The sequence below is a fragment of the Carcharodon carcharias genome, chromosome 7 (genome assembly GCF_017639515.1).
Source record: "Carcharodon carcharias isolate sCarCar2 chromosome 7, sCarCar2.pri, whole genome shotgun sequence".
Lineage (NCBI taxonomy): Eukaryota > Metazoa > Chordata > Chondrichthyes > Lamniformes > Lamnidae > Carcharodon > Carcharodon carcharias.
Window position 1 is genome coordinate 119,361,774 of NC_054473.1, and position 25,551 is coordinate 119,387,324.

The following is a 25,551-nucleotide window of genomic DNA, read 5'->3' on the forward strand; positions in this document are numbered from 1 at the left end:
TGGTCACCATTACTGAGACTAGCTTTATATTCCAGATTTATTAATTGAATTTAAATTTCACCAGCTGCGATGGTGAGGTTTGAATCCATTTCACCACAGCAATAGGCTAGGCCTCAAAATTACTACTCCAGTGACATTACCACTACACCATCATCTCCCCTAAGGAATCTAGATGTTGTTAATTGCACTTCTGATTAGTTAAATAAAATGAATAATAGTGTCACTAGGCATGGTATCTCCATACTGAATTCATACTCGCAGTGAGTGCATGTGTACTGTGACCGCTATGGGTTGGTTGGCAAAATCCCAAGAGGAAAGTGAGCGTGCAAGTGTATTTTGCAAGTGCATGCTTTACTTCTGTGGTTATTGAATGGTAGTGGATTTTTGTTAAAGATATTCATTTGTGTAAATATTTCCTAAATCCGTGAGTGCACGAAAGGCTTTCCTCTGCTAGAAGTGTATGCGGCTAAAACAGTGCTGTCAGAGCCACACATATGGCTAATTAGCAATGTTTATCAGGCAACACTGTCCAAGCCCATCCTGCCTTCTATAAACTCAAATCATGCAGAAGTCATTTCCAAGAAATGTTATGTGTCACCTTCAACATTAAAAAGGCAGATTACAAATAGGTTCTCATACCAGGTTTATAGCCTTTCCCTGACACTATGCAATTGTCAGAGTTGCAAGATAAGGCAAGGTATTTAATTTTATGTCTCCAGTACCAGTGAAGTTAAGTGGCTACCAAGGCCCTGGTAAAAGTCTATTTTATCAGGTCTACGCAAATTAGATCTCAGGCTAAACAGGATTCATGCTTTATTACTGTAGAATAATTTCCAAGTGCATCCTGACAATATTCAATACAAGTGTACCACAGGTCATTGTACCCATATCCCTCTATCTTACTAGGACAGCTTTCCCGCGCACAATTAGGTGTTGGTATTTTACAATCTACTCCACTCAAGCTATTGCTTGAATTGTATTGAATCTTGGCAATCAATACCAGATACAACAGAAATAACCCAATGCTGAAACACTAAGAACTGGGCAGTAACTTCGCAATGACAGTTTCCCGTAAATGGTTACTAACCAGCTCCACAAAAACGTGCCCCAGAGGTGCGAGGAAAGGGAATGTTGGCATCCTGATAGGAACCATACGTGTTAGTGGCTCGTGGAAAAGTCGGGAGTGGTGGTGTCACAGAGTTTCCGAGGGCAAATGGATTCTGAGAGTTAGCAGATCCATTGCTATCCTGATTCTAGAAAGCAAACATGAAAAATATGATAAAAACAAAAAACTGCGGATGCTGGAAATCCAAAACAAAAACAAAAATAAAAATACCTGGAAAAACTCAGCAGGTCTGACAGCATCGGCGGAGAGGAATGCAGTTAACGTTTCGAGTCCATATGACTCTTCAAAAGAACTAAGGAAAAGTAGAAGAGAGGTGAAATATAAGCTGGTTTAAGAGGTGGGTGGGACAGGTAGAGCTGGATAGAGGGCCAGTGATAGGTGGAGGTTGCCAAAAGATGTCATAGACAAAAGGACAGAGGTGTTGATGGTGGTGATATTAGCTAAGAAATGTGCTAATAGGTAACATTAAGGGTAGAAAGCAGGACGAGCAAGGTACAGATAGCCCTAGCGGGGGTGGGGTGGGGGGGAAGGGATCGAAATAGGCTAAAAGGTAGGGATAAAACAATGGATGGAAATACATTTAAAAATAATGGAAATAGGTGGGAAAAGAAAATATATAAATTATTGGAAAAAAAGGGAATCGGAAAGGGGGTGGGGATGGAGGAGAAAATTCATGATCTAAAGCTGTTGAGCTCAATATTCAGTCCCGAAGGCTGTGAAGTGACTAGTTGGAAGATGCGGTGCTGTTCCTCCAGTTTGCGTTGAGCTTCACTGGAACATTGCAGCAGGCCAAGGTCAGACATGTGAGCATGAGAGCAGGGTGGTGTGTTGAAATGGCAAGCGACAGGGAGGTCTGGGTCACGCTTACGGACAGACCGAAGGTGTTCAGCAAAGCGGTCACCCAGTCTGTGTTTGGTCTCTCCAATGTACAGGAAACCTCATTGGGAGCAGCCAATGCAGTAGACTAAATTGCGGGAAGTGCAAGTGAAATGCTGCTTCACTTGAAAGGAGTGTTTGGGCCCTTGGACGGTGAGGAGAGGGGAAGTAAAAGGGCAGGTGTCGCATCTTCTGTGGTTGCATGGGAAGGTGCCGTGGGAGGGGGTTGAGGTGTAGGGGGTGATGGAGGAGTGGACCAGGGTGTCACAGAGGGAACGATCCCTACGGAATGCCGTTGGGGGGGGTGAAGGGAAGATGTGTTTGGTGATGGCATCATGCTGGAGTGGCGGAAATAGCGGAGGATGATCCTTTGAATGCGGAGTCTGGTGGGGTGATAAGTGAGGACAAGGGTGACTCTATCATGGTTCTGGGAGGGAGAGGAAGGTTTAAATATATGACCTATAAGAAGTGGCAGCTTCGATCAGAACAGGCAAGTACCCAGCTGTCAGCCATGTAATCACAACACTGTACTGCTGCAGTTTCTTTTTACCACAAGTAAATGAAGACCTGAATTCTACAAGGACCCAATTCGAAAATTAGCAAACAACTTATCATGTCATGTTATGACACCTTATGCTTCTCATAAATGTTACTGTGTAGTCACTGACGTTATATGGCAGCTATTCTGCAAAATTCCATTGACAAAATGGCCACAATGTTAATATTGATTGAGAGGGGAATGTTACCAGGACACCAAGAAAACTGCCTGTCCTCCTACACATAGTGCCACTTACATTTACCCAGGAGGGCATATGGAACCTCAGTTTAAGGTCTCATCCAGAAGACAGTACCTTCAACAGCATGGCAGTCCCTAATTACTGCAGTCGACTGTCAGACTAGATTATGTGTTCAAGTCTTTGGAATGGGACCTATCTCAGAACTAAGGGTGCTTCCACCGAACCAAAACTCCAGCAAAACATGAGTATGATACAAACACAAGCTCCATTTTAAGTAATGCCCTAAAATAAATAATGCAGGAGTTGTTATCTTTAAGTGACGACCAACTTCAAGCAAGCTGTTATCTTGCTCAATACAACTTGATTTTTCATCAAATATCATTAGATTTTTTTAAAAGGAAAAGTTACTTCCATACAAAGTGCTCTGAATGCGAAATACTGGTATTTTACCAAGTAAATATTTTCATTAACATGGATTCCCTAATGAGCCTTGTGCAGCAGAGATGATGCAAGGAGGTGGATTGATTGTGGTGGCTGTTAAATGAGTTCAATTACTTTTGAGACTGCTTTCCACCTCTGCACTAACTCAAGAGGGGAAAAATAATGAAGAGTGGGGCAAAATACCTAATTTCCAAATTCAACAACCCTGATGATGTAAAGCACAAAGTTATGTGAATATTTCTACATTGTAAATTTCGAACAAGAAGTAGATGTAAGCGTGTTCACTGACAGATACTTTCCCCATTGTGTTCCGCTCTGAACCGAAATTTTTATTACTCTTACTTTGTGAACGAATTGCTCGATTGAGTTTTGAGAGCATCAATTCTATACAGCCATACAATGGTTTGGATACAGCAGGCTGACATCATCAAGGGACTCCCATTGTCGTGGGGATCAATTTTTACTGTTTGGTGTGATTTAGGGGGTTTCCAATTCTCCAAATACTCATGCTAAATCCCAGCTGAGTATCATCAGTTTTCTTTCCCCTCTGACAATGCTCAGCCGCAGAATAACCTGCCCCTTTACGTGAAGATTTGATGCTATGATGCATGAGACAATCCTTTTTGAAGAGAAACAGAAATCTGCCCCAACCCTGACGTAACGAGTCCTGGCAGCAGATTTTTAGTGTAACAACCATTTATCGACTATTTTCATGTTACATTCACTGAAGAAAGCTAACAAGGTCAAGACGTCATTTTGTACTCATGGTGAACCATAGAAGCCATTTTGTACTCTATACTTTATAAACAAGTAATAATTAAGAATTACTGCACAATTAGCAACCAGCCAGAAACAGTTGATTGGCCAAGTACTGTACCTTGATTAAGTAGTTAATTAAGCCTACTGCTCTTGTCTTTGGGAACAGAGAACACTCAGCTACTGCCCTTGACTGTCTAGAGCAGACTTGTCCAACTTTTGAGCTCGGGGCGAGGGCACATTTGCATATTTTTCCTCACTCAAGAGGCCGATGAGCAAAGGTTTGACAAAACTATAAACTGAATTTCAAAAACAAAGTTGATGTTTTAAGGAAAGAAACATTTGCTGAGCAATAGTACAGCAACGTCAGAGCAATTAATTGTTCAGTTAGAAAAAAGTAATAAAAATGATCCTAGTGTGAGAGGATCAGAGAGTGTGTGGCCAGCTCCCTCCCAGTCTTGGGTTGCCCACTCACTCAACCTCACCCACCAAGAGTGCAAGTACCACCTGTCCCAGGTGGAAAAATTTATGCAGAGAAACACCTATGACCACAAGTCCATCAGGCAGTGGTCGACACGTAACGTCTTAGATGCCCTGCAGGAAAAGGAGAGGGTGGATCCTGTGGGATGGTTCCCCGAGCGGACTGTCAAAGTTATTTGGCAGAATGCTTCATTACCAGAACTTTCCAACAAGCACCAAGACATAGCTTGGCTGGTGGTGAGAAAGGCCCTCCCCGTCAGATCCTTCCTACACGCCAGGAATCTCAACCCCTCTGCACGTTGCCCTCGAGGTGGCTGTGGTGGGGATGAGACCATTGTTCATCTCCTTGTGGATTGTGCCTTTGCAAAGAAGGTCTGGAGAAACAGTGGTTTCTGTCAAGGTTCATCCCGAGCAATTATGTGACACAGGATTGTGCTCTACGGGCTGTTCCCAGGGACACACACCAAGACAAACATCAACTGCAGCTGGAGGATCATCAACTCAGTGAAAGACGCTCTTTGGTCTGCCCGAAACTTGTTGGTCTTCTAGTGCAAGGTGTTGTCCCCGACCGAGTGTTGCAGACTGGTACATTCCAAGGTCCAGGACTACGTGCTGAGGGATGCACTAAAGCTTGGGGCAGCCGCCACAAAGGCACAATGGGGAAAGGTCGCTGTCTAAGACCTTTCTGCCACAGTGCACCGAGGGGCTGAGAACTGTTAAGAGCCCCTCAGGCTGTACAGCTCAAAATGAATGTATGCAGTGAATATCAATTTTATTATAATTGTATTGAAGCACCACAGAGTGCAACATGATGTATGTTGATAACTCCAATACTACTGTCTGATTGTCTGCATTGACCATATTGAAATGATTGTAATATTCATTGACTGTATTGATGCACCTTGTGATACATGTGTAAAAGTTGAATCTGATTGTACTTTTGTGATGGTGATTTTGAAACGGTTTGGAATGTTCTTCCAGATATTTTATGAATAAAGTATATTTTTCAAAAAAAAAACTGAGCTGAGTGAAAAATACTTGGAGCTTGGTGAGAGGGGGAGTTGAGGGAAGGTGGTGTTTGTTTCCTTTTTCTATCTTTCTCACCCTAAAGGGTGAGGCCTGACTACAGGGGAAGGAGCTAGCTGTTTGGTGAGTACCTGATAAGTGAGTAAGTTCTATTTTATCCCTAAAGTTTAAAATAGTGCACAAATTGGAGGCAAAGTTAGTAAAATATATAAGAAAGCAACATAAATAAGCGATTAATATAATTAAGTAATCATTTAAACACATTAAGGATGGCAGGACAGGTGCTGTGTCAAGGCTGCAACATGTGGGAGCTCCTGGATGCCAGTGCGATCTAGGGCAAACAGGTCTACAGTAAACATTTGCGGCTTGAGGAACTTCAGTTCAGAGTCATTGAGCTAGAAGCTGAGCTGCAGACTCTGCGACACATAAGGGAGGGGGAAAGTTACTTGGATACTTTATACCAGGAGGCAGTCACACCACTTAGGATAGGGTCTTCTGATTTGGTCAGTGGTCAGGGACAGGAGGATGTGACTATGAGTAAGGCAGGTAAGGGGACCCAGAGGGCAGAAGTGCAGGAGTGAAAGTTTCTGCTATTGTCCAATAGGTTTGAGGTTCTCTCAGCTTGTTTGGATGAGAGCTGGGGCTTCAGGGTGGATGAGCAAACTGACCATAGCATTGTGGTACAGGAAGCCATCCAAGTGGGGAGAGCAAAAAGGAATGTAGTTGTAGTAGGCGATAGGATAGTGAGGGGGATTGGCTTATCTTCTGTAGCAAAAAGTGAGAGTCAGGACAGCTGTATTGACTGCCCAGTGCCAGGGTTCAGGACATCTGTTTAGGGGTGAAGAGGAACTTGCACTGGAAGAGGGAGGAACCAGTGGTTGTGATCCACGCAGGTACCAACGACATAGGCAGGGTGAGGAAGAAGGCTCTAAATAGTCAGTATGAGGAACTACGGACCAAATTAAGAAGCAGAACCCCAAAAGGTAATAATTTCTGGATTATTACCTAAACCATGTGCAAATTGGCATAGGACAAATAAGATTAGAGAAATGACTGGTGTGGGAGAAGTGGGTTCCAGTTTGTGGGGCACTGGCACCAGTCCTGGGGAAAGTGGGGGGCAGTACTGTCAGATAGCCTACACCTGAACTGTGCTGGGGCTGGTGTCTCGCGAGCCACATAAAGAGGGAAGTTGAGAGGATTTTAAACTGAATAGTGGAGTCAAGGGGTTAAATTTGGGAAGAAGTGGTAAACTAAAGAGTACAGACAAGAGAGAGAGGTATTAATATGGGAAATGATATACAGACCTTGACAGGAGGGGACAAAGAGTACAAATCTTAGAGTCAATCAGCAGATAAAGCTAAGCACTACAAAAATAATAAAAGGACAAAACTAAAGGCTCTGTATCTAAACGCACATAGCACTCGAAACAAAACAGATAAACTGATAGCGCAAATAGAAATAAATAAGTACGACCCGACAGCCATTACAGAGACATGGCTACAGGATGACCTAGATTGGGACCTGAATATTGAAGAGTACATGACATTTTGGAAGGACATGATCAGGAAAAGGTGGAGGGGTGGCTCTGTTAATTAATGGTAGTATTAGCACATTAGAGAGGGATGACCTAAGTTCAGGAAACCAGGCTGTAGAAGCAGTTTGTGTTGAGATGAGAAATGATAAAGGCAAGGAGTCACCTGCGGGGGTGGTGTTCTGGCCCCCTAATTGTAACTACATGGCAGGAAACAGTACAAAAAGAGATAATGAGAGCTTGTCAGTAAAGTACAGCAATAATCATGATGGATTTTAATCTATATATAGGCTGGAAAAATCAAATGAGCAAAAGGTAGCGTAGATGAGGAGTTCATAGAATGTTTTTGGGATAGTTTCTTAGAATAGCACATTCTGGAGCCAACCAGAAAGCAAGCTATACCAGACCTGGTATTGAACAACAAGATAGGACTAATTGATAACCTCCTAGTGAAGGCATTCCTAGGTAGCAGCGATCATAATATGATTGAATTTTACATTCATTTTGAGGGAGAAACAAGTGCGTCCCAGACTAGTATTTTAAACTTAAATAAGGGCAATTATAAAGGCATGAAAGCAGAGCTAGATAAAATGAACTGGCAAATGAGGTTAAGGGATAGGTCCATAGAGATTCAGTGGCAGACATCGAAAGGGATATTTCAGAATGCACAGAATATATACATCCCAATGAGAAAGAAAAATTCCAAGGGGTGGTTAGCTAAAAAAGTTCAAGACAGTGTCAAGTTTAAAGAAAAAGCATATTATTAGGCAAAGGATGACAAAAAGATTAATAAGGAGGGAAAAATAAGAACAAAAGAAAGCTAGCTAATAACAAAGACGGATAGCAAGAGTTTCCATAGATATTTAAATAATTTAAAAAAAAGAGTTAACAAAGTGAGCATTGGCCCTATAGAAAGTGCGTCTGGAGAACTGATAATGGAAAGTAGGGAGATGACAGGTGAATTAAACAGGTATTTTGCTTCGGTCTTCACTATAGAGGACACAAGTAACATCCTGGAAATAGCTATAAACCAGAAAAGGAGGGAGGAACTCGACAAAATTACAATCGCCAGGAAAGTGGTATTGAGCAAAGTGGTATTGAGCAATTTGTTGAGGCTGTGGGCTGCCAAATATCCAGGTCCAGATGGACTTCACCCTAAGTTCTTGAAAGAAGTAGCTAGTGAGATAACTGATGCACTGGTTTTAATTTTCCAAAATTCCCTAGATGCAGGGATGGTTCCATTTGATTGGAAAATAGCAAATGTTTTATTCAAAGAGGGAGGGAGGCAGAAAACAGGAAACTACAGGCCAGATAGCCCAACATCTGTCAAAGGGAAAATGTTTGATGCTATTATCAAATATGCTTTGGCAGGGCACTTAGAAAAATTCAAGGCAGAGCCAACATGGTTTTGTAAAAGGGAAATAATGTTTAACTAATTTAAAGTTCTTTGAAGGAGTCACATGTGCTGTAGATAAAGGGGAACTGGTGGATGTCCTACACTTAGATTTCCAGAAGACATCTAATAAAGTGCCACATCAAAGGCTATTGTGGGAAGTAAAAGCTCATGGTATAGGGATAACATATTGGCATGGATAGAAGATGGGCTAGCTAACAGGAAACAGAGTTGGCATGAATAGGTATTTTTCCGGCTGGCAGGATGTGACGAGTGGTGTGTCACATTGATCAGTGCTGGGGCCTCAAATTTTTACCATTTACATAAATGACTTGGATGAAGGGACCAAAGGAACGGTTGCTAAATTTGCTAACCACACAAAGATAGGTAGGAAAGTAAATTGTGAAGAGGACATAAGGAGGCTACAAAGTGACATAGATAGGTTAAGTGAGTGGGCAAAGATCTGGCAAATGGAGTATAATGTGCACAAATGTGAAATTGTTTATTTTCGCAGGAAGAATAAAAAAAGACGCTCGTTATCTAAATGGTGAGATTACAGAGCTCAAATTCAGAGGGATCTGGGTGTCCTGGTACATGAATCACAAAAGGTTAATATGGAGGTACAGCAAGTAATTAGGAAAGTTAATAAAATGTTATCATCCGTTGTGAGGGGAACTGATTACAAAAGTAGGGAGCTTGTGCTTCAGTTGTACAGCGCGCTGGTGAGACCACATCTAGAGTAGTGTGCACAGTACTGATCTCCTTATTTAAGGTAAGATGTAAATGCATTAGAAGCAGTTCAGGGCAGGTTTACCAGACTAATACTAGGAATGATAAAAGCAAAATACTGCGGATGCTGGAAATCTGAAACAAAAACAAAAATTGCTGGAAAAACTCAGCAGGTCTGACAGCACCTGTGGAGAGGAGGACAGACTTAACGTTTCAAGTCCGTATGACTCTTCATCAGAGCTAAAGAGAAATAGAAATGTGGTGAAATACAAACTATTTAAGGGGGTGGGACAGGTGGAGCTGGATAGGGGGCCAGTGATAGCTGGAGGCAGAGATTACCAAAGATGTCATAGACAAAAGGACAAAGGGGTGTTGACGGTGGTGATATTAGCCAAAGGATGTGGTAATGGTGACATTAAGGGTAGAAAGCAGGATGAGCAAGTGACAAATGTCCCTAGTGGGGGTGGGGTGGGGGGAAGGGATCGAAATAAGCTAAAAGGTGGAGATAAAATAACGGATGGAAATAAATTTTAAAAATAATAATAGGAATAGGTGGGAAAAGAAAAAATATATACAAAAAATATAATAATTATTAGAAAAAAGGGGAATCGGAAAGGGGGTAGGGATGGAGGAGAGAGTTCAGGATCTGAAGCTGTTGAACTCAATGTTAAGTCCAGAAGGCTGTAAAGTGCCGAATGAGAAGATGAGGTGCTGTTCTTCCAGTTTGCCTTGAGCTTCACTGAAACATTGCAGCAGGCCAAGGGCGGACATGTGGGCATGAGAGCAGCGTGGAGTATTAAAATGGCAAGCGACAAGAAGGTCTGGGTAATGCTTGCGGACAGGCCAAAGGTGTTCCACAAAGCGGTCACCCAGTCTGTGTTTGGTCTCTCCAGTGTAGAAGAGACTGCATTGGGAGCAGCGAATGCAGTAGACTAAGTTGAGGGAAATGCAAATGAAGTGCAGCTTCACTTGAAAGGGGTATTTGGGCCTGAGGGCAGTGAGGAGGGGGGAAGTAAAGGGGCAGGTGTTGCACTTTCTGCGGTTGCATGGGAAGGTGCCGTGGGAGGGGGTTGAGGTATTGGGGGTGATGAAGGAGTGGACCAGGGAGTCCTGGAGGGAACGGTCCCTACGGAATGCCGACTGGGGGGCGGGATGGCTGAAGGGAAGATGTGTTTGATGGTGGCATCATGCTGGAGTTGGCGAAAATGGCGGAGGACGATCCTTTGAATGTGGACACTAGTGGGGTGATAAGTGAGGACAAGGGGGATCCTATCATGGTTCTGGGAGGGAGAGGAAGGTGTGAGGGCGGATGCACGGGAGATGGGCCAGACACGGTTGAGGGCCCTGTCAACCATCGTGGGTGGTAAACCTCAGTTAAGGAAGAAGGAAGATAGGTCAGAAGAACTGTTTTGGAAAGTGGCATCCTCGGAACAGATGCGACGGAAGTGAAGGAACTAAGAGAATGGGATGGAGTCCTTACATTAAGCAGGGTGTGAGGAGCTGTAGTCGAGATAGCTGTGGGAGTCGGTGGGCTTGTAATGAATATTGGTGGATAATCTACCACCAGAAATTGAGACAGAGGGGTCAAGGAAGGGAAGTGTCAGTGATGGACCATATGAAAATGATGGAGGGGTGGAAATTGGAAGCAAAATGAATAAATTTTTCCAGGTCCAGATGAGAGCATGAAGCAGCACCGAAACAGTCATCGACGTACTGGAGAAACATTTGTGGGAGGGAGCCTGAGTAGGACTGGAACAAGGAATGTTCCACATACCCCATGAAAAGACAGGCATAACTGGGGCCCGTGCAGGTACCCATGACCACACCTTTTATTTGGAGGAAGTGAAACGAGTTTAAGGAGAAATTTTTCAGTGAGAACAAAAGTTTGGCCAGACGGAGGAGAGTGGTGGTGGATGGGGATTATTTGGGCCTCTGTTCAAGGAAGAAGCGGAGAGCCCTCAGGCCATCCTGGTGGGGGATGGAGGTGTAGAGGGATTGGACGTCCATGATGAAGAGGTGGCAGTTGGGCCAGGGAACTGGAAATTGTTGATCTGATGTAGGACATCAAAGGAATCACAGATATAGGTGGGAAGAGACTGGACAAGAGGAAAGAGAATGGAGTCAAGATAGCAAGAAATGAGTTCTGTAGGGCAGGAACAGGCTGACATGATCGGTGATACAATACCAGGACTGGGGAGGTTGTCTTATGAGGAAAGGTTGGACAGATTAGGCTTGTATCCACTGGAGTTTAGAAAAGTAAGAGGCGACTTGATTGAAATTTTTAAGATCCTGAGGGGTCTTGACAGGGTGGATGTGGAGAGGATATTTCCTCTTGTGAGAGGGTCTAGAACTAGGAGTCACTGTTTTAAAAATAAGGGATCGCTCATTTAAAACAGATGAGGAGAAATTTTTTCTCTGAAGGTCGTGAGTCTTTGGAATTCTGTTACTCAAAAGGCGGTGAAAGAAGAGTCATTGAATATTTTTAAAGCACAGCTAGATAGATTCTTGATTAACAAGGAGGTGAAAGGTTAGTGGGGATAGACAGTAATGTGGATTTGAGGTTACAGTCAGATCAGCCATGATCTTATAGAATGGCGGAGCAGGCTCCAGGAAGAGTGGCCTACTCCTGCTCCCAATTTCTTTGTTCTTATGGTGTGTGGTGGTGATTGAGAGAGAGAGAAATCTGAAACTGGGCGTTAAGATAGACTCTCACTCAGCGCTGCCATTGCTGGGCTCCCTGGGCTCTAGCCCCGCTGTTGCTTCGCTTCCCTCGGCCTGGCAACCATCAGCACACTCACCAATGCCGGTGTTCGCTACTCCTCTATTCAGAGACTGTGTTTCTCTTCCATATTTGCTGCTGATAGGTTCACTAGCCTATCAGCAGCAAACACAGGAGAGAAACAGCCTGTGTTTGGAGGAGCAGCTCCATGCAGAATCTTCTATTGAAACTCACCTGTTTGACCGGAATTTTGAAAACTGGTTCCAGGGCCACAGAGGGACTTCCCAGACCGCATCTGGCCCAAGGGCCATTCCTTGGACAAGCGCAAGAGAATTGGAGACTTTGTCCAAACTCAGATAAAAGAGAGAACATGAACTGTCCTATTGCTCTGGTCAATGGAAAAATGTGCTTAAATGGTTAAATCCAATAAAATTAACCCGGTAACAATAACGTCCAATTGGATAATTAACAGTAAAGGTTCCGAGCAACATCAGAAAGGATCGAAATATCCTCTGTATGGCATCCCAAGGAATGGATGGCAAATTCGAAGGGTTGATCACTAAGGTTTGCCCAAGCCTGCAGATCGTGTTGTTTGAGAGCTGGAAATAATTAAGTTAGTTAAGTATTTAAATTTCACCTTCCGTACTATATTTCTTAATTAGAATCTATTCAGTCTAAAACTTCTTTTCATCAGGAATCTTATGTATTACTTTATTATTCCAGCTTCAAATAAATCTTCCAATTTCACCACTTAAGTCTCATGGTCTACCTATTATGGTTGAAACATTAATTAACTTCTTTTTCAAGGCAACTATTGGCATACTGATTTATGATCGACAAGTTAAACATCCCAAATCCTTCATCTAATCAATAATCTTACATCCCGCAAATAAAATTGACACCAAAGTATTAATTACATACAATTCCACAGGGTTTGACTCTAAAAGTAGTGTAAAAGTAGCACAAAACAAACTATAGACAAAAGAACTTTCCATTTGTTGATGATTCTGTTTTTTTTAAAACTAGTCCCATTTCTAACCCCTTTCGCCTTGCTTCGTCATCCCTTTTGACATTTAATCTCTTCTGCCTTCCACTCTGTACCAAAACTTCCTTTTTTCATACCCCCCACCCTGACACTTTCTCTGTCTTGTACTGGCTTAAAACTTGTTACATCACTAATTATTTCCAGTTCTGATGAAAGGTCATTGACCTGAAACATTACCTCCTTTATCTCTACATACATGCCTGACCTTGAGTATTTCCAGTGTTTTCTGATTTAAAAACATACTTTGGAAATGAGTAAGAAGATACTTAACGAAAAGCTGTATGGCAAGGTTTTCAGCAGTTGCACTTCTTCCAATCATCAATGCAAAACAAAATTCACTCAAGTTCATATAACTCAATTACTGCGCCATTTCTAATTAACAGTCACATTTCATGTGTAAATACGACTACTCAATCACATGGCACGTGCACGCACACAAGCACACCCCTCCCTTTCATAATGACAGCATCTTGGAATTATATCTCCCCTACAGTAACAAGACACAACAATCTCTTACCACAATAGCCTCCAGGCTGGACACAAGCTGGCGCAAACAAGGTTCCAGACAACTCTGGTTTCGTTTCACCTTCTGGAGGGATGTGTCTTTCAGGAGCTGAAGCAAATATGGGAAAAGTTTACAAAAGTCCTAATAGACCGAAAGCATCACCCTGCAACACAGCCACTCATGGCAAAATACAATCCACGAAGTAGAATCACATGAACACAATGAGCACATCACACACATTACATTGATAAAGACACCAGAAGAACTCATGCGCTTTATCATTCACCTGATCCAGTGGAACAGGCAGATGGAATCCCAATTTAACATGTCACTTGAGCAATACACAAGTTAACATAATATTTACAACATTATGTCAAAACATTCTACAATCAAGGGTTCTATTTAAAAATTCTCTACAGCAACCAGTTCTCGTCAGATTAATTATTTTTCACACATGGTCAGTTTACCTTAAGGAGTTTTGTCCTCATGCTTGAGCTGATGGTGGTGGGATTAATGAACTGGAAAGAAGGGGCAGCATTGTTTGGATATTGTACTGGAAACATCACAACCATCTTCACCCGCAGATTGCCACAATGCACTGAGACTGTACAGTTACGATTTACAGCATCCATCTGTACCATACAGAACATGATAGTGTTGGGACCATTCACACAGTTGCAACAATGATTAAAGTCACCATGATCCAAAAGGTGTCCAGGGGAAACTGAATTTTCATTAAACTCAGTCTAAAATGGAACTTGTCTTGCACCAGGTTTGCAACTAACATACTTTAAAGAGCCACAAAGAAAAATAAAAGTCCAAAAGTAACCTAAAACACAAGCCTGAGTGTGGATATATTGAGGGCATATTACACCTAAAGCTCTCACTATTTCTACCAAATTTAGCAGTCAGTTTTAAAAAAGTAAAGTGGCCACTGTTATTCAGAAGCTCTGTGAAGCAATGCACAGTGAGAGGAGGAAACAAAGAGAGGAGACACAAAAACACAGCAGTCATGTGAAAAACATCCAATCTTCCTCTAAACCCAGACTGATATTCCCATTATCTGATCTTCTAAACTCCAATTCATAACCACAGAGCTGACCCCAGTTCCTTTTTTAAAAAAATTGAGGCATCCTGTATGGTAGGCTACAATTCAACAGCAAACCATGTGTCAACATTACATCGTAATATCCAAATAACTTTAAACCCAGCATTACCAATATTTTTGTTCTCATTCGTGGCTTATTTGCTTGGTATTATTAATGCGAGCAGTTAACCAGAATATGAGATAAAGACAAAAAAAGGAACGTGTGATTTCTGTCAAATAGTTGAATTCTTGTCACCCAATGTTATAAGACATGATCACCAAAATAAATATTCAAGAATGGGTAGAGGCAGGAAGGGGCAAAGGAAGGCAGCCCAATCATTGGAGTAGTCATTCATTGCATTCGCACTCACCTCATCAACCATCACGTTGCGAATTTGCAGGTTAACCAACGAGAATTCTTGTTGTAACGTCTGCGGTAGCCCAAGGTAATCGGGTTTCGAGCTGATTGTGACATGGTTGTGAAAATCTTCCCTTAGAACTGGGGTTTCAAAAAAGGACATATGGAGTGTAAATACAGTTCATGCAATGCAAATATCTATCTAAAGGCAAGATATTTGGGCACAGAAAGAAAAAAAGTATTGTTGTCAACAAGCATGGAAAAACAGATGTCTGTCATGTAAAATAAAGTAGGAGAGGGACTGACTGTGGAAAGATTCAGCCAGACCCCTGTTGCTTAGGAGCTAACATACATGGCCTCCGTATATTTTGAATAGACATTCAGTGCCTTGATCCCATTACAAAAACACTCCTATCTCCTAAGTTCACAGGTAAGCCATGCATGCTTCCTCAAAATGGCAGCCTCAAAGTGTTGTGCATAAAATTCAGCCTAACTGTACTAAATAGAAACAAACAGCCAATGTGGGTATATGCCTCCAAATTTACTGCACAGTGCAAATACCTTCCTTTGGAATTATGATCAAAGCACAAAAAGCATGAAAATACCTGCAGCTTAAAAAGTTTTCTGAAATGGTCCATGGCATTTAACAGTCAATCTATTTTTCAAAGTACTGTTTAAGTCAGCTTTGAAGATTAAAAAATGCAAAATTGCACTGAATTCCAAACCACAGCAATGTCAAGAAGTCAACTTGTGCCTTGATGGATACTTTGCACCTACTCTATTTTAAGCCCACACTGGGTTATATATGCAAAATTCCAAAGTGACTTCCCCAGTCTAACTATAGCTCAACTTCACAGGTACTGTCCCAATCAGTTCCAAACCAAGAGCCATTACAGAATTACTGCATGAATCTTCATGGTAACTGAAGTAGAAAGGCAAAGACAGTTTACTTTTTAAATCATAATAACGCTGCCTATGGTTCTATATGGACAGAAAATTGTGCACCTGTGTGCTGAAGCGTTAATGCCACAGGATGATTGTATTAGTCATGTGCCTTATACAGAATGGACACAAACTATTCAAATCAAATAACATTAACTGGCAGGACAGTTGGCATTTCTGCCCCAATTCCTCAGCAGCAACCCAAGGCAATTCTCAAGGTGACCAATGGCTGATAAACTAGATTTAGGTAAACAAAGGCAAATATCCTCCCCACCTCACAATAGAAGACAATGCCTTCTTAATTCCACACAATGCACTGTCAGGACACACCTGAATAAGAATTGAGAAACAATGACAACTACCTGGAAGTAAAGAAAAGCTGGAATTGATTGGGGAAATCATAGATTAGGCCCCCAAGTTATGCTACTTCAAATGTCTGTCACTCACAGTAAACTCCTTTCATCAGCTTCAGTGCTAACATTTGGTCTCCCAGTCTCCACTTTGCTACTGCTTCAACAATAGGCCACAGAAGCAAACACAGTATCAAGAAGTGTGTTTCAAAGTTAGTGACTACTTTACCTTCATCCTCCTCGTTTACATGACTAAGTGTTGGGTGAGAATCAGTATCCTGTGAATGAAGGGCTTTATCTGTCTCTGGAAGCAGGGAAACGCCATCAGTTAACTCATCACCATCCAGCACATCATTTGCACAGAGCTGGAACAAAACAGCTGATCAAAACATTGTGCTGGTGAAGTTACACTGAAAAGTCAACTACTACTTAAAACAAGTAACCACACCATTCACACCACAGTACTGCACAGTTGTAGTCTCCAAAACCACACTTTTTCCTCATTTCAGCTACCATGTAGTTATATCCCTCCCCATTCAACAACCATACAAGGACAACCTCATCATCCTAACCTGCAAACAGCCACACCTTTCCCCACTGAAATGCTACCCAGCCACAGCTTTCCCTCAACAAGCTCGATCCTTGCTCACTCAGTTTGTAACTAAACAGGAAATAAACATCCAGCTTGCCCACCCAAAAGGAAAGAACCTTGAATAGACATTCACATCCTCCCATTTGTTCAGACTTTCTTCTAATAGATATCAACATCTTGTTCTGACTTTCTTACTGCAATCAATACACTAAATAAAGTAGGGCAGGTTAGGGAGAAAGCTCCATGTGCAATACAGTCTAATGCATCACAGAACAAGGTTTTGAGTAAGAACTTAGCTTACCATATAACCGACATCAATTCCAGTCCCAGGCTTCAGATGTTTAGTTGAATGGATGTGCTGATGTTACATTCACCCATTTACATGTCAATCTCACCATAAAATTGCATTCAAATGATTGAATGTAAAATGGAGTTTATCTTCCACCATTAACCTATTTTTTTCCCCCAGTCATGCATACATATGAGAAATGGTTGAGGAAGGAGATCTATATGTAAACCTGCCACCATCGGAGACAAACTAGCATGGCCCTTACTCTACACAAAACTATCTTTGAACAGGTTACTGCACTGAGAGCACTGCCAATTGATATTTTATCAAGATAAAGGTAGGGATGAGATGCACAAATGGAGACTCAATTATTGGAATAATAATTCATACCACCTGATGAGACATTAAATGCAAAACTACTTACCCGTTGTAATTGCATATCAATCCGCCACATCCGCAAAGTCTGGTCACGTGACCAGGTAACTAACTGATAGTCCTTCAATTCTACGAAAAAGCAGGAAACCAGATTTAGAATATTGCCAAACTTGAGTTCCATCTAAAGAATTCCATGCATCTGCAATCACTGTGAAACAAACGATGAACAAAAAGAATCTGTAGGCAAACTGTGAAGGGCACAAATTATTAACACAAGCACAATTATATGAAAAATGGAGAGAAAAGGACATTAAAGTTAAATCTCAAAAACTACACTCAGGATCATCACCCCCAACAACTGCACTTGAGTTTGAGCCAAGTTCAGATTTCAAGATTGGAAAGTTAATGCTTAGTCTGTCAGAACACATCCAAATCTATGGACAGGTCTTAACCATCTATTTCTGAGGCACCGAGTTACTGAGCAAGTCTGCTATAACAAAATTGGGCTCTTCCACTGCAGTGCCCCTTTGCAGGGAGACCAAGGTTGGGAACTAAATATTCCAAGGTTTGTGATTTTTATTTAGAAAACTTAAGCAAAATGGAAAAAGTGTTGGGTAGTCCTATTAATAAAGGATGAGATAAGGATCGTAGAGAGAAAGGATCACGGTCTAGAAAACCAATGTGTAGAATCACTATGGCTGGAGCCAAGAAATAAAGGGCAGAAAACACTGGAGAGAATAGCCCATGAGCCCCCGAACAGTAATCATTTGACAGAGTAAAATTCAGGAAATTAGAGAAGCAGGTCACAAGGGTAATGCAATAATCCTTGTGGCATTAATTTTCAAGTAGACTGGGAAAACCAAATTGGCAAAAGTAGTTTGAAGGACGAGCTCATAGAAAGTATTTGAGACACTTTTCTGGATTATTGTGAGAAGCCAATGAGAGAACAGGTAATTGCAATCTTGGCACTGTGTAATGGGCCAATCTTATGGAAAAGGATCCACATGGAAAGAGCGATGATAATGTTAGATTTCCACATTAAGTTTGAGAGTGATGTGGTTAAGTACAAAACTAGGGTCATAAATTTAAGCTATTCCAACTGCGGTGGTATGAGTGGTGAATTTTCTGAGGTAGGCTGGGACATTAGATTAAAAGATACGATGGTAGATAAGTAATGGTATACATTTTTTTAAAAATCATAATTCTCAACAAAAATATATTCTCATGGAATAAAGACTCCAGTGGAAAAGTGCCACAGCCATAGGTGACTAGACAAGTTTATGGATAGAATCAGGTGAAAGGAGGTTTACAATGTCGCCAAAAAGAGCAGCAAGTCTAAGGATTGGAAGGATTTCATAAATCAGCTAAGAACGACCAATAAATTGATAGAGAGAGAAAAGAGCGTAAGCTAGGAAGAAATACAAAAAAGGAATTCAAGAACTTTTACAGTGTGGAAAAAGAAAGATTAGAGAAAGTAAATGTTGAATTCTTAAAATGCAGAAACAGGAAGCACTACAATGGCAAATAAAGAAATAGCAGAGATATTTAACAAATATCTTTTGTCTATCCTCACAGTAGAAGGCACAAAGGGCTTACTGGAAATTGTGGGCAACCAAGGGCCTAATGAGAGTGAGGAGCTGCAGTAATTAATATTTGTAAATGAAAAGTACTGGAGAAATTAATGGAACTAAAAGCCAACAAATCCCCTGGATCTGATGGCTTATATTCCAGAGTTTTAAAAAAGATATCTGCAGAGACAGTGGATACATTGGTTTTGATCTTCCAGAATTCTCTTGGTTCGAGCTAAGTCCTGTGGATTGGAAGGTAGAAAATGTAATATCACATCACTATTCAAGAAAGGAGGGAGAGAGAAAACAAGGAACTATAGGCCAGTTGCCTGGCATCAATGGGAGATAAAATGCTAGAATATATAAAAGGGCATGGTAACAGGACCATGGGAAATCACTACATGACTAGACAGTCAACGTGGTTTTATTAAATCATGTCTGACAAATCTATGAGTTTTTCTGGGGGAGGTGATGGCATTGTGGTGTGGACTACTAATCCAGAGGTAATGCTCTGGGGGCCTGGATTCGAACCTCGCCACAGCGGATAACGGAATTTGAATTCTGGAATTCAAAGTCTAATGATGACCATGGCACCATTGTTGTAAAAACCCTTTAGGGAAGGAAATCTGGTCTGGCCTATATGTGACTCCGAACCACAGCAATGTGGTTGACTCTTAAATGCTCTCTGAAATGGCCTAGCAAGCCACTCAGTATCAAGACTGCTAGACTAAAAACTACAAAGCCTCAAAAAAGGAATGAAACCAGACAGACCACCTGGCATCGATGTAGGCACCGGAAACAACAAAAGCAAACTCAGTCTTGTCGACCCTGCAAAGTCCTCCTAACCAACAGCTGGGGGCTAGTTGAATTGGGAGAGCTGTCTCACCGATTACTCAAGCAACAGCCTGACATTGTCATCCTCATGGAATCATATCTTACCATCACCATCCCTGGGTATGTCCTACAGAGGTGACAGCACAGTGGTATACAGTAGGGAATCCTCAAAATCGACTCTAGAACCCATGAAGTCTCATGGCATCAGGTCAAACATGGGCAAGGAAGCCTCCTGCTGATTACCATGTGCCAACCTCCATCAACTGATGAATCAGTGTTCCTCCATTTTGAATACCACTTGGAGGAAGCACCAAAGGTGCCAAGGGCGCAGAATGTACTCTGGGTTGGGGATCAAAATTTACGAGAAGGCGGGAGAATGGGGTTAAGAAATTTATCAGCCATGATTGAATGGCGGAGCAGACTCAATGGGCCGAATGGCCTAATTTCTGCTCCTATGTCTTATGGTCTTCAAGGTCCATCACCATGAGTGGCTCAGTAGCACCACTACTGACCAAGCTGGTCAAGTCCTAAAGGACATAGCTACTAAGCTGGGTCTACAGCAGGTGGTGAGGAAGCCAAAAGAGGGAGAAACATACTTGACCTCATCCTCACCAACCTGCCTGCCAGAGGTCCATCTGTCTATGACACTATCGGTAGGAGTGACCACTGCACAGTCCTTGTGGAGACGAAGTCCCGTCTTCATATTGAGGATACCCTCCTTCGTGTTGTGTGGCATTACCACTGTGTTAAACGGGATAAATTTTGAACAGATCTAGCAACTCAAGACTGGGCATCCATGAGGCGCTGTGGGCCATCAGCAGCAGCAGAATTGTACACGAACACAATCTGTAACCTCATGGTCCAGCATATACCCCACTCTACCATTACCACCAAGCCAGGGGATCAAGCGTTCAATGAAGAGTGCAGGAGGGCATACCAGGGGCAGCACCAGGCATACCTAAAAATGAGGTGTCCTATAAAATAGGACCACAATTTACATCTACAAGATGCACTGCAGGAATTCACCATTACTCCTCTAACAGCACTTTCCAAACCCACCACCATTATCATCTAGAAGGACAAGGGCAGCAGATAGATGGGAACACCACCACCTGGAAGTTCCCTTCCAAGTCACTCATTATCCTGACTTGGAAATATATTGCCGCTCCTTCACTGTCATTCGGTCAAAATCCTAGAATTCCATTCCTAAAAGCACTGTGGGTGTACCTACACCACATGAACTGTAGCGCTTCAAGAAGGCAGCTCACCACCACTTTCTCAAGGGCAACTAGCTAGGGATGGACAATAAGTGCTGGCCTAGCTGGCCACCCCCACATCCTGTAAATGAATTTTTAAAAAACTAGCAAAGTAGATATGGGGGAACCAGTGAATGCAGTATATTTGGACTTTCGGGAGACAGATAAGGTGCTACATGATATTCTTAGACAAGAACAGGACTCATGAGAATGCAGGTAATATATTAGCTTGGATTGAAGATTGTTTCATGGACAGAAGAGAGATTAGGCATAAACAGGACATTTCCAGGATGCCAGGATGTAACTGCTGGAGTGCAACATGGATCAGTGCTTAGGCCTCAGCTATTTATGAACCACAGCACTGACTTACATGAGGGGACCAAATGTAGCATCCAAGTTTGCTGATGATACAAAGTAAGGTGAGCAAATAAGCTGTGAGGAGGGTACAGAGAGGCTGCAAAGGGATATAGATGAGTTAAATGATTTGGCAAGAAGGTGGGAAATGAAGTAACATTCAGGTCAAACATGCCAGGCAATGACCATCTCCAGCAAGAAAAATGTCTAACCATTTCCCATTGACATTCAAAGTCATTACGATCGCTAAATCCTCCACCCTCAACATCCTGGGGGTCAGAATTGACCAGAACAGACCAGCCAAATAAATGCTGTGGCTACAAGAGCAGGTCAGAGGCTGGGAATTCCGCAGCATGTAACTCGGCTCCTGACTCCCCAAAGTCAGTCCACCATCAATAAAGATGATTGCGGCTCCAACAACACTCAAGCTGTTTGACACCATCCAAGACAAAACAGTCTGCTTGATCAGCACCACATCCACCAACTTAAACATTCATTTCTACCACTGCCATTGCACAGTAGCATTAGTTTGTACAATCTATAAGATGCACTTAACTTGCCAAATTCTAAATTTGCAACTTTTACCATCTAGAACAACAAGGGCAGCAGATGCATAGGAACACCACCACCTACAAGTTTCCCCTCAAAGACATATACCTTCCTGACTTGGAACTATATTACCATGCCTTCACTGTTGCTGGGTCAAAACCCTGGAACTTCCCCCCAACAGCACTGTAGCTATACCGATACCACATGAATTGCAATGGTTCAAGAAAGCAGCTCAACACTATCTTCTCAAGAGCATTTGGGGATGGGCAATAAATGTTAGCCTTGCCAGCAATGTTCACATCCTAAAAAAATGGAAAAGCAAAATTTTTCTTAAAAGGTGAAAGACTAATAGACGTTGGCATGCAATTTGCTGATCTTTGTGTACGAATTGCAGCAAGTTAAAATGCATGTACAACAAGCAGTTAGCCTTTAATGCAAGGAGGTTGAAGTAAAAGAGTAAGGAAGTTTTGCTGCATTTGCAGAGGGCTTTGGTGAGACCATACCTGGAGATTGTGTACTGTTTTGGTCTCCTTACTCAAGAAAATATATACTTGCATTGGAAAGAGTATAACAAAGGTTCATTAGATTGATTACTGGGGAGAGGGGGCTGTCCCTATGAGGAGAGATAGCATATATTCTCAGGGGTTTAGGAGAATGAGCGAAGATCTCACTGAAACATATAAAATTCTTAGCGGGCTTGACAGAATGATGCTGACAGGCATTTCTCCTGGCTCATGATTCTAGAACTAGTGGGGGTCATAATCTCAGGACTTGGAAAGGAGAAATTTCTTCACTGTGCAGGAGTTTAGAGAAATGGTGAACAAGAAGAGGTCAATGTCATCAGCATACATGTAGATGCACCCATGGGATTGACAATGCAGGAACAGGAAGAGAAATTATCACAAGAAATGCTCTGGCTAAAAATGGATAAGCACGAACAAAATCAAGTAGGGGAAGCCCCACTGAGCTAGACAAGAGAGAAGAGGAATTGGAAGAAGATAGTGTGGTTGACCATATCAAATACAAACAGAGGAGGAATTTTGTAGAGTGTGAACATGGAGAATGTTGTTCATAATTTTACCTCAGACAGAAACCTGATTGGAGGTATTCAAACAAGCAGCTGCAGGAGAGATGAGCTTGAATCTGAGCGGCAACAGATTCATGGGCCTGAGAGGAAAGTGCAGCTAGTGTGCAAGAACAGAAATTAAACCCAATCTCCTAATCTGTAGGATAAACCTAATGGAGAAAACAAATTAGCCAAATCAAAGTTGTAGGGAAACACTCAACTGTCATAAAGCATGAGCCAGGCTAACAAATGGGTTTGTTAACCTTCCCCATAAAACGCAGTAGCAACCGTAACTATTGTTCAAGGGGCCTTTTCTTTGAACGTCATGTTGATTTTTTTTAAATTAGCAAAGTACTAAGGAGCATAAATGTTAAAGACCATTCATTTTGGGTAGTGTTACATCTTCTCTCACAGATGGGAAACGAAGTAGAAAAGAGAAAAATGGGAAACTTATTCACAGGTTAAGATTAGAATAGAAAGACATCTCACAGGTCATGCATCTGACTGAATCTCACCTCAGGTCTTAAGACTGTGGATCATTTGCTTCAGTTTTGGGCCTCTTACCTTCCTTCTGCTTTCGCCACTGAAATTCTAGCACCACATCATCGTGTCCAACAAAAGTATGAACTGGGACATTGAGGTCCAAAACATTCCAGAGAAGGAGACTATTCTCACCACGACGTAGTTGTGGGACCATCACTGTCACCAAGCCATTGCTGAACGGCTGTGAAGGACAGGAAACAATCCTACTGTGAATTACAATAACCAGGTAAACTGCAGTTAATTCTCAAAGAAAACATCATGCCTAATTTTCACACACAAAAATCATCATAGCATCTTCTTCAGGGTAACAGGAGGAAACTAAGGCACCGGATCAAAGTTTCATTATGAATGAAGTCATTCAGCTAATCAAGCTTACTTCTTTCAGTGCATCCTGTTGGGTCTTGGGTAGAATGCCCCTTGGAACCTACTATATGACAGTGCAATGCACTGCACCAATTTGGTAGGATGTGGCAAGTTGAGCCTTCTGCTGTGCTCTGAAAGCAAGGAGTTAAATAGAAGCTGGATGCTTAGCAGAGAAAAGGCAAAGAAAATCAAGTTCTCAGCTGCTCTTGAACAGCACCCTGTACCCAAAACAGTTGGCATCTCAACAAGCAACTACCCTAATTTTTGTGCAGTTGGGAAGAAGGGAAGGAAGGAACAGAGACCCAAATCATAAAAATCCTATTAATTTTCTGGTGAATCTATCCTGTGCTTGAATCAACATGAACAGGCAGTCCTTTCTAGATCCTCACTGTCCAAGATCTAGAGTAAGTTCATCAATACACTCAATACTCAACAAAGCATATAGTTAATACCAAAATGAAAAGGGGAGACGGGGAAAAGCTTTTACCATTAACACCAAGTGGAAAAACTGCTTACTGTGTACCGGGCCTTCCACACTGGCACTTGACAGGAGAGGATGTTCAGGTATTTCCTTGGTTGTCGGTAATCCCAGAACTAGAGATCAGATGATGAAAAATGGATTTGAATAAACAGATGTATACTGTCCTCTTAACAGATATGATCTAAGAATCAAGGGCCTTGGAGCCCAGCACTTACTCTGACAGAGTTGTCTTGGCTTGATGTAACAAAGATGTGCTCATTCTCTGAATGCCAGTCTAGCCCATGGATTTTTGACAAATGAGCAGCTATATATTCCACTGCTGTGTTAGGTTTCTGAGAAAAAAAGGAAGTTTTGTCAAGATCTTATATTAAAATAAGTGCACAAACTTTGTGTTCACTAAGCCTTAATCATCCCTCCTCCCAGCTTCATACCTTACCTGATTGCTGTCAATGTACTTTTTCTGCTCCAGAGAAGCTAATATACATGCCTTAATTTCCATCTATACAAATGTAGATTATACCCACCCATTGATGTTAAACCTGTCCATTCCACTGCCTCATTCAGCATTGTTGCTATTTTCTGGTTTCAATCTATTACCAATAACAACAAGACGATGACAACCCAAACAATTGTCCAATGCAACGCGATGAACCACACTTAAGCATTCTACACATTGTCAGCTAGATTCAGATTCTTTGGCTCCATGATAGCAGTCATGGTATTAAACACTTCTCAGGAAATTGCTATTCTTTGTTCAACTTTTTGATTGTTTCAGCCAGCTGATGTTACTGAACTGTCCATATAAACAATTCTATCTTCTGACTCCGCATTCACATTGTTTACTCTAAAAGGGTATTTTCCAAAGGTCCTCTTTCTTTGCAGTTATTTATTCCCCCAAAAGGCTAGAGAAACCCCTTTGACATGTATTCTTTAATGAAGGAAAAAACTGCTCTATGCCTTACTACCTTTCTTTTCTAAACTAAATACCTGCGCCAACAATTTGCCAATCAAAAAAGTCGCACAATATATTCAAAGAAAAAAAGTAACAATTTTCTCCCAAATGTCCAGTATTCTAAAACAGAGATTAAAATTTCAGTAGTTGGAGCTTAGTGCAGAAACCCACTGTCCTCAACAAGCATAGCCCTAATTTTCTATGACAGCCACTAGTTCTTTGGCCTTC

General features: G+C 41.8%; 1 protein-coding gene across 3 annotated transcripts in view; it reads right to left on the reverse strand.

The window, feature by feature from the left end:
* Positions 1-25,551, reverse strand: part of wdr59 (WD repeat domain 59) — an 89,766-nt gene that overhangs the window by 36,445 nt on the left and 27,770 nt on the right. For 2 of the 3 annotated variants that reach the window (XM_041191436.1, XM_041191435.1), the window contains exons 8-16: positions 24,587-24,703; positions 24,407-24,484; positions 23,549-23,708; positions 17,407-17,486; positions 16,331-16,466; positions 14,823-14,950; positions 13,832-13,996; positions 13,377-13,472; positions 1,088-1,253 (exon numbers count right to left, since the gene is read on the reverse strand). In XM_041191436.1, the coding sequence (XP_041047370.1) occupies positions 1,088-1,253; positions 13,377-13,472; positions 13,832-13,996; positions 14,823-14,950; positions 16,331-16,466; positions 17,407-17,486; positions 23,549-23,708; positions 24,407-24,484; positions 24,587-24,703 (1,126 nt within the window). The remainder of the gene's footprint in view (positions 1-1,087; positions 1,254-13,376; positions 13,473-13,831; positions 13,997-14,822; positions 14,951-16,330; positions 16,467-17,406; positions 17,487-23,548; positions 23,709-24,406; positions 24,485-24,586; positions 24,704-25,551) is intronic. The other variant, XM_041191437.1, reaches the window with a different exon arrangement.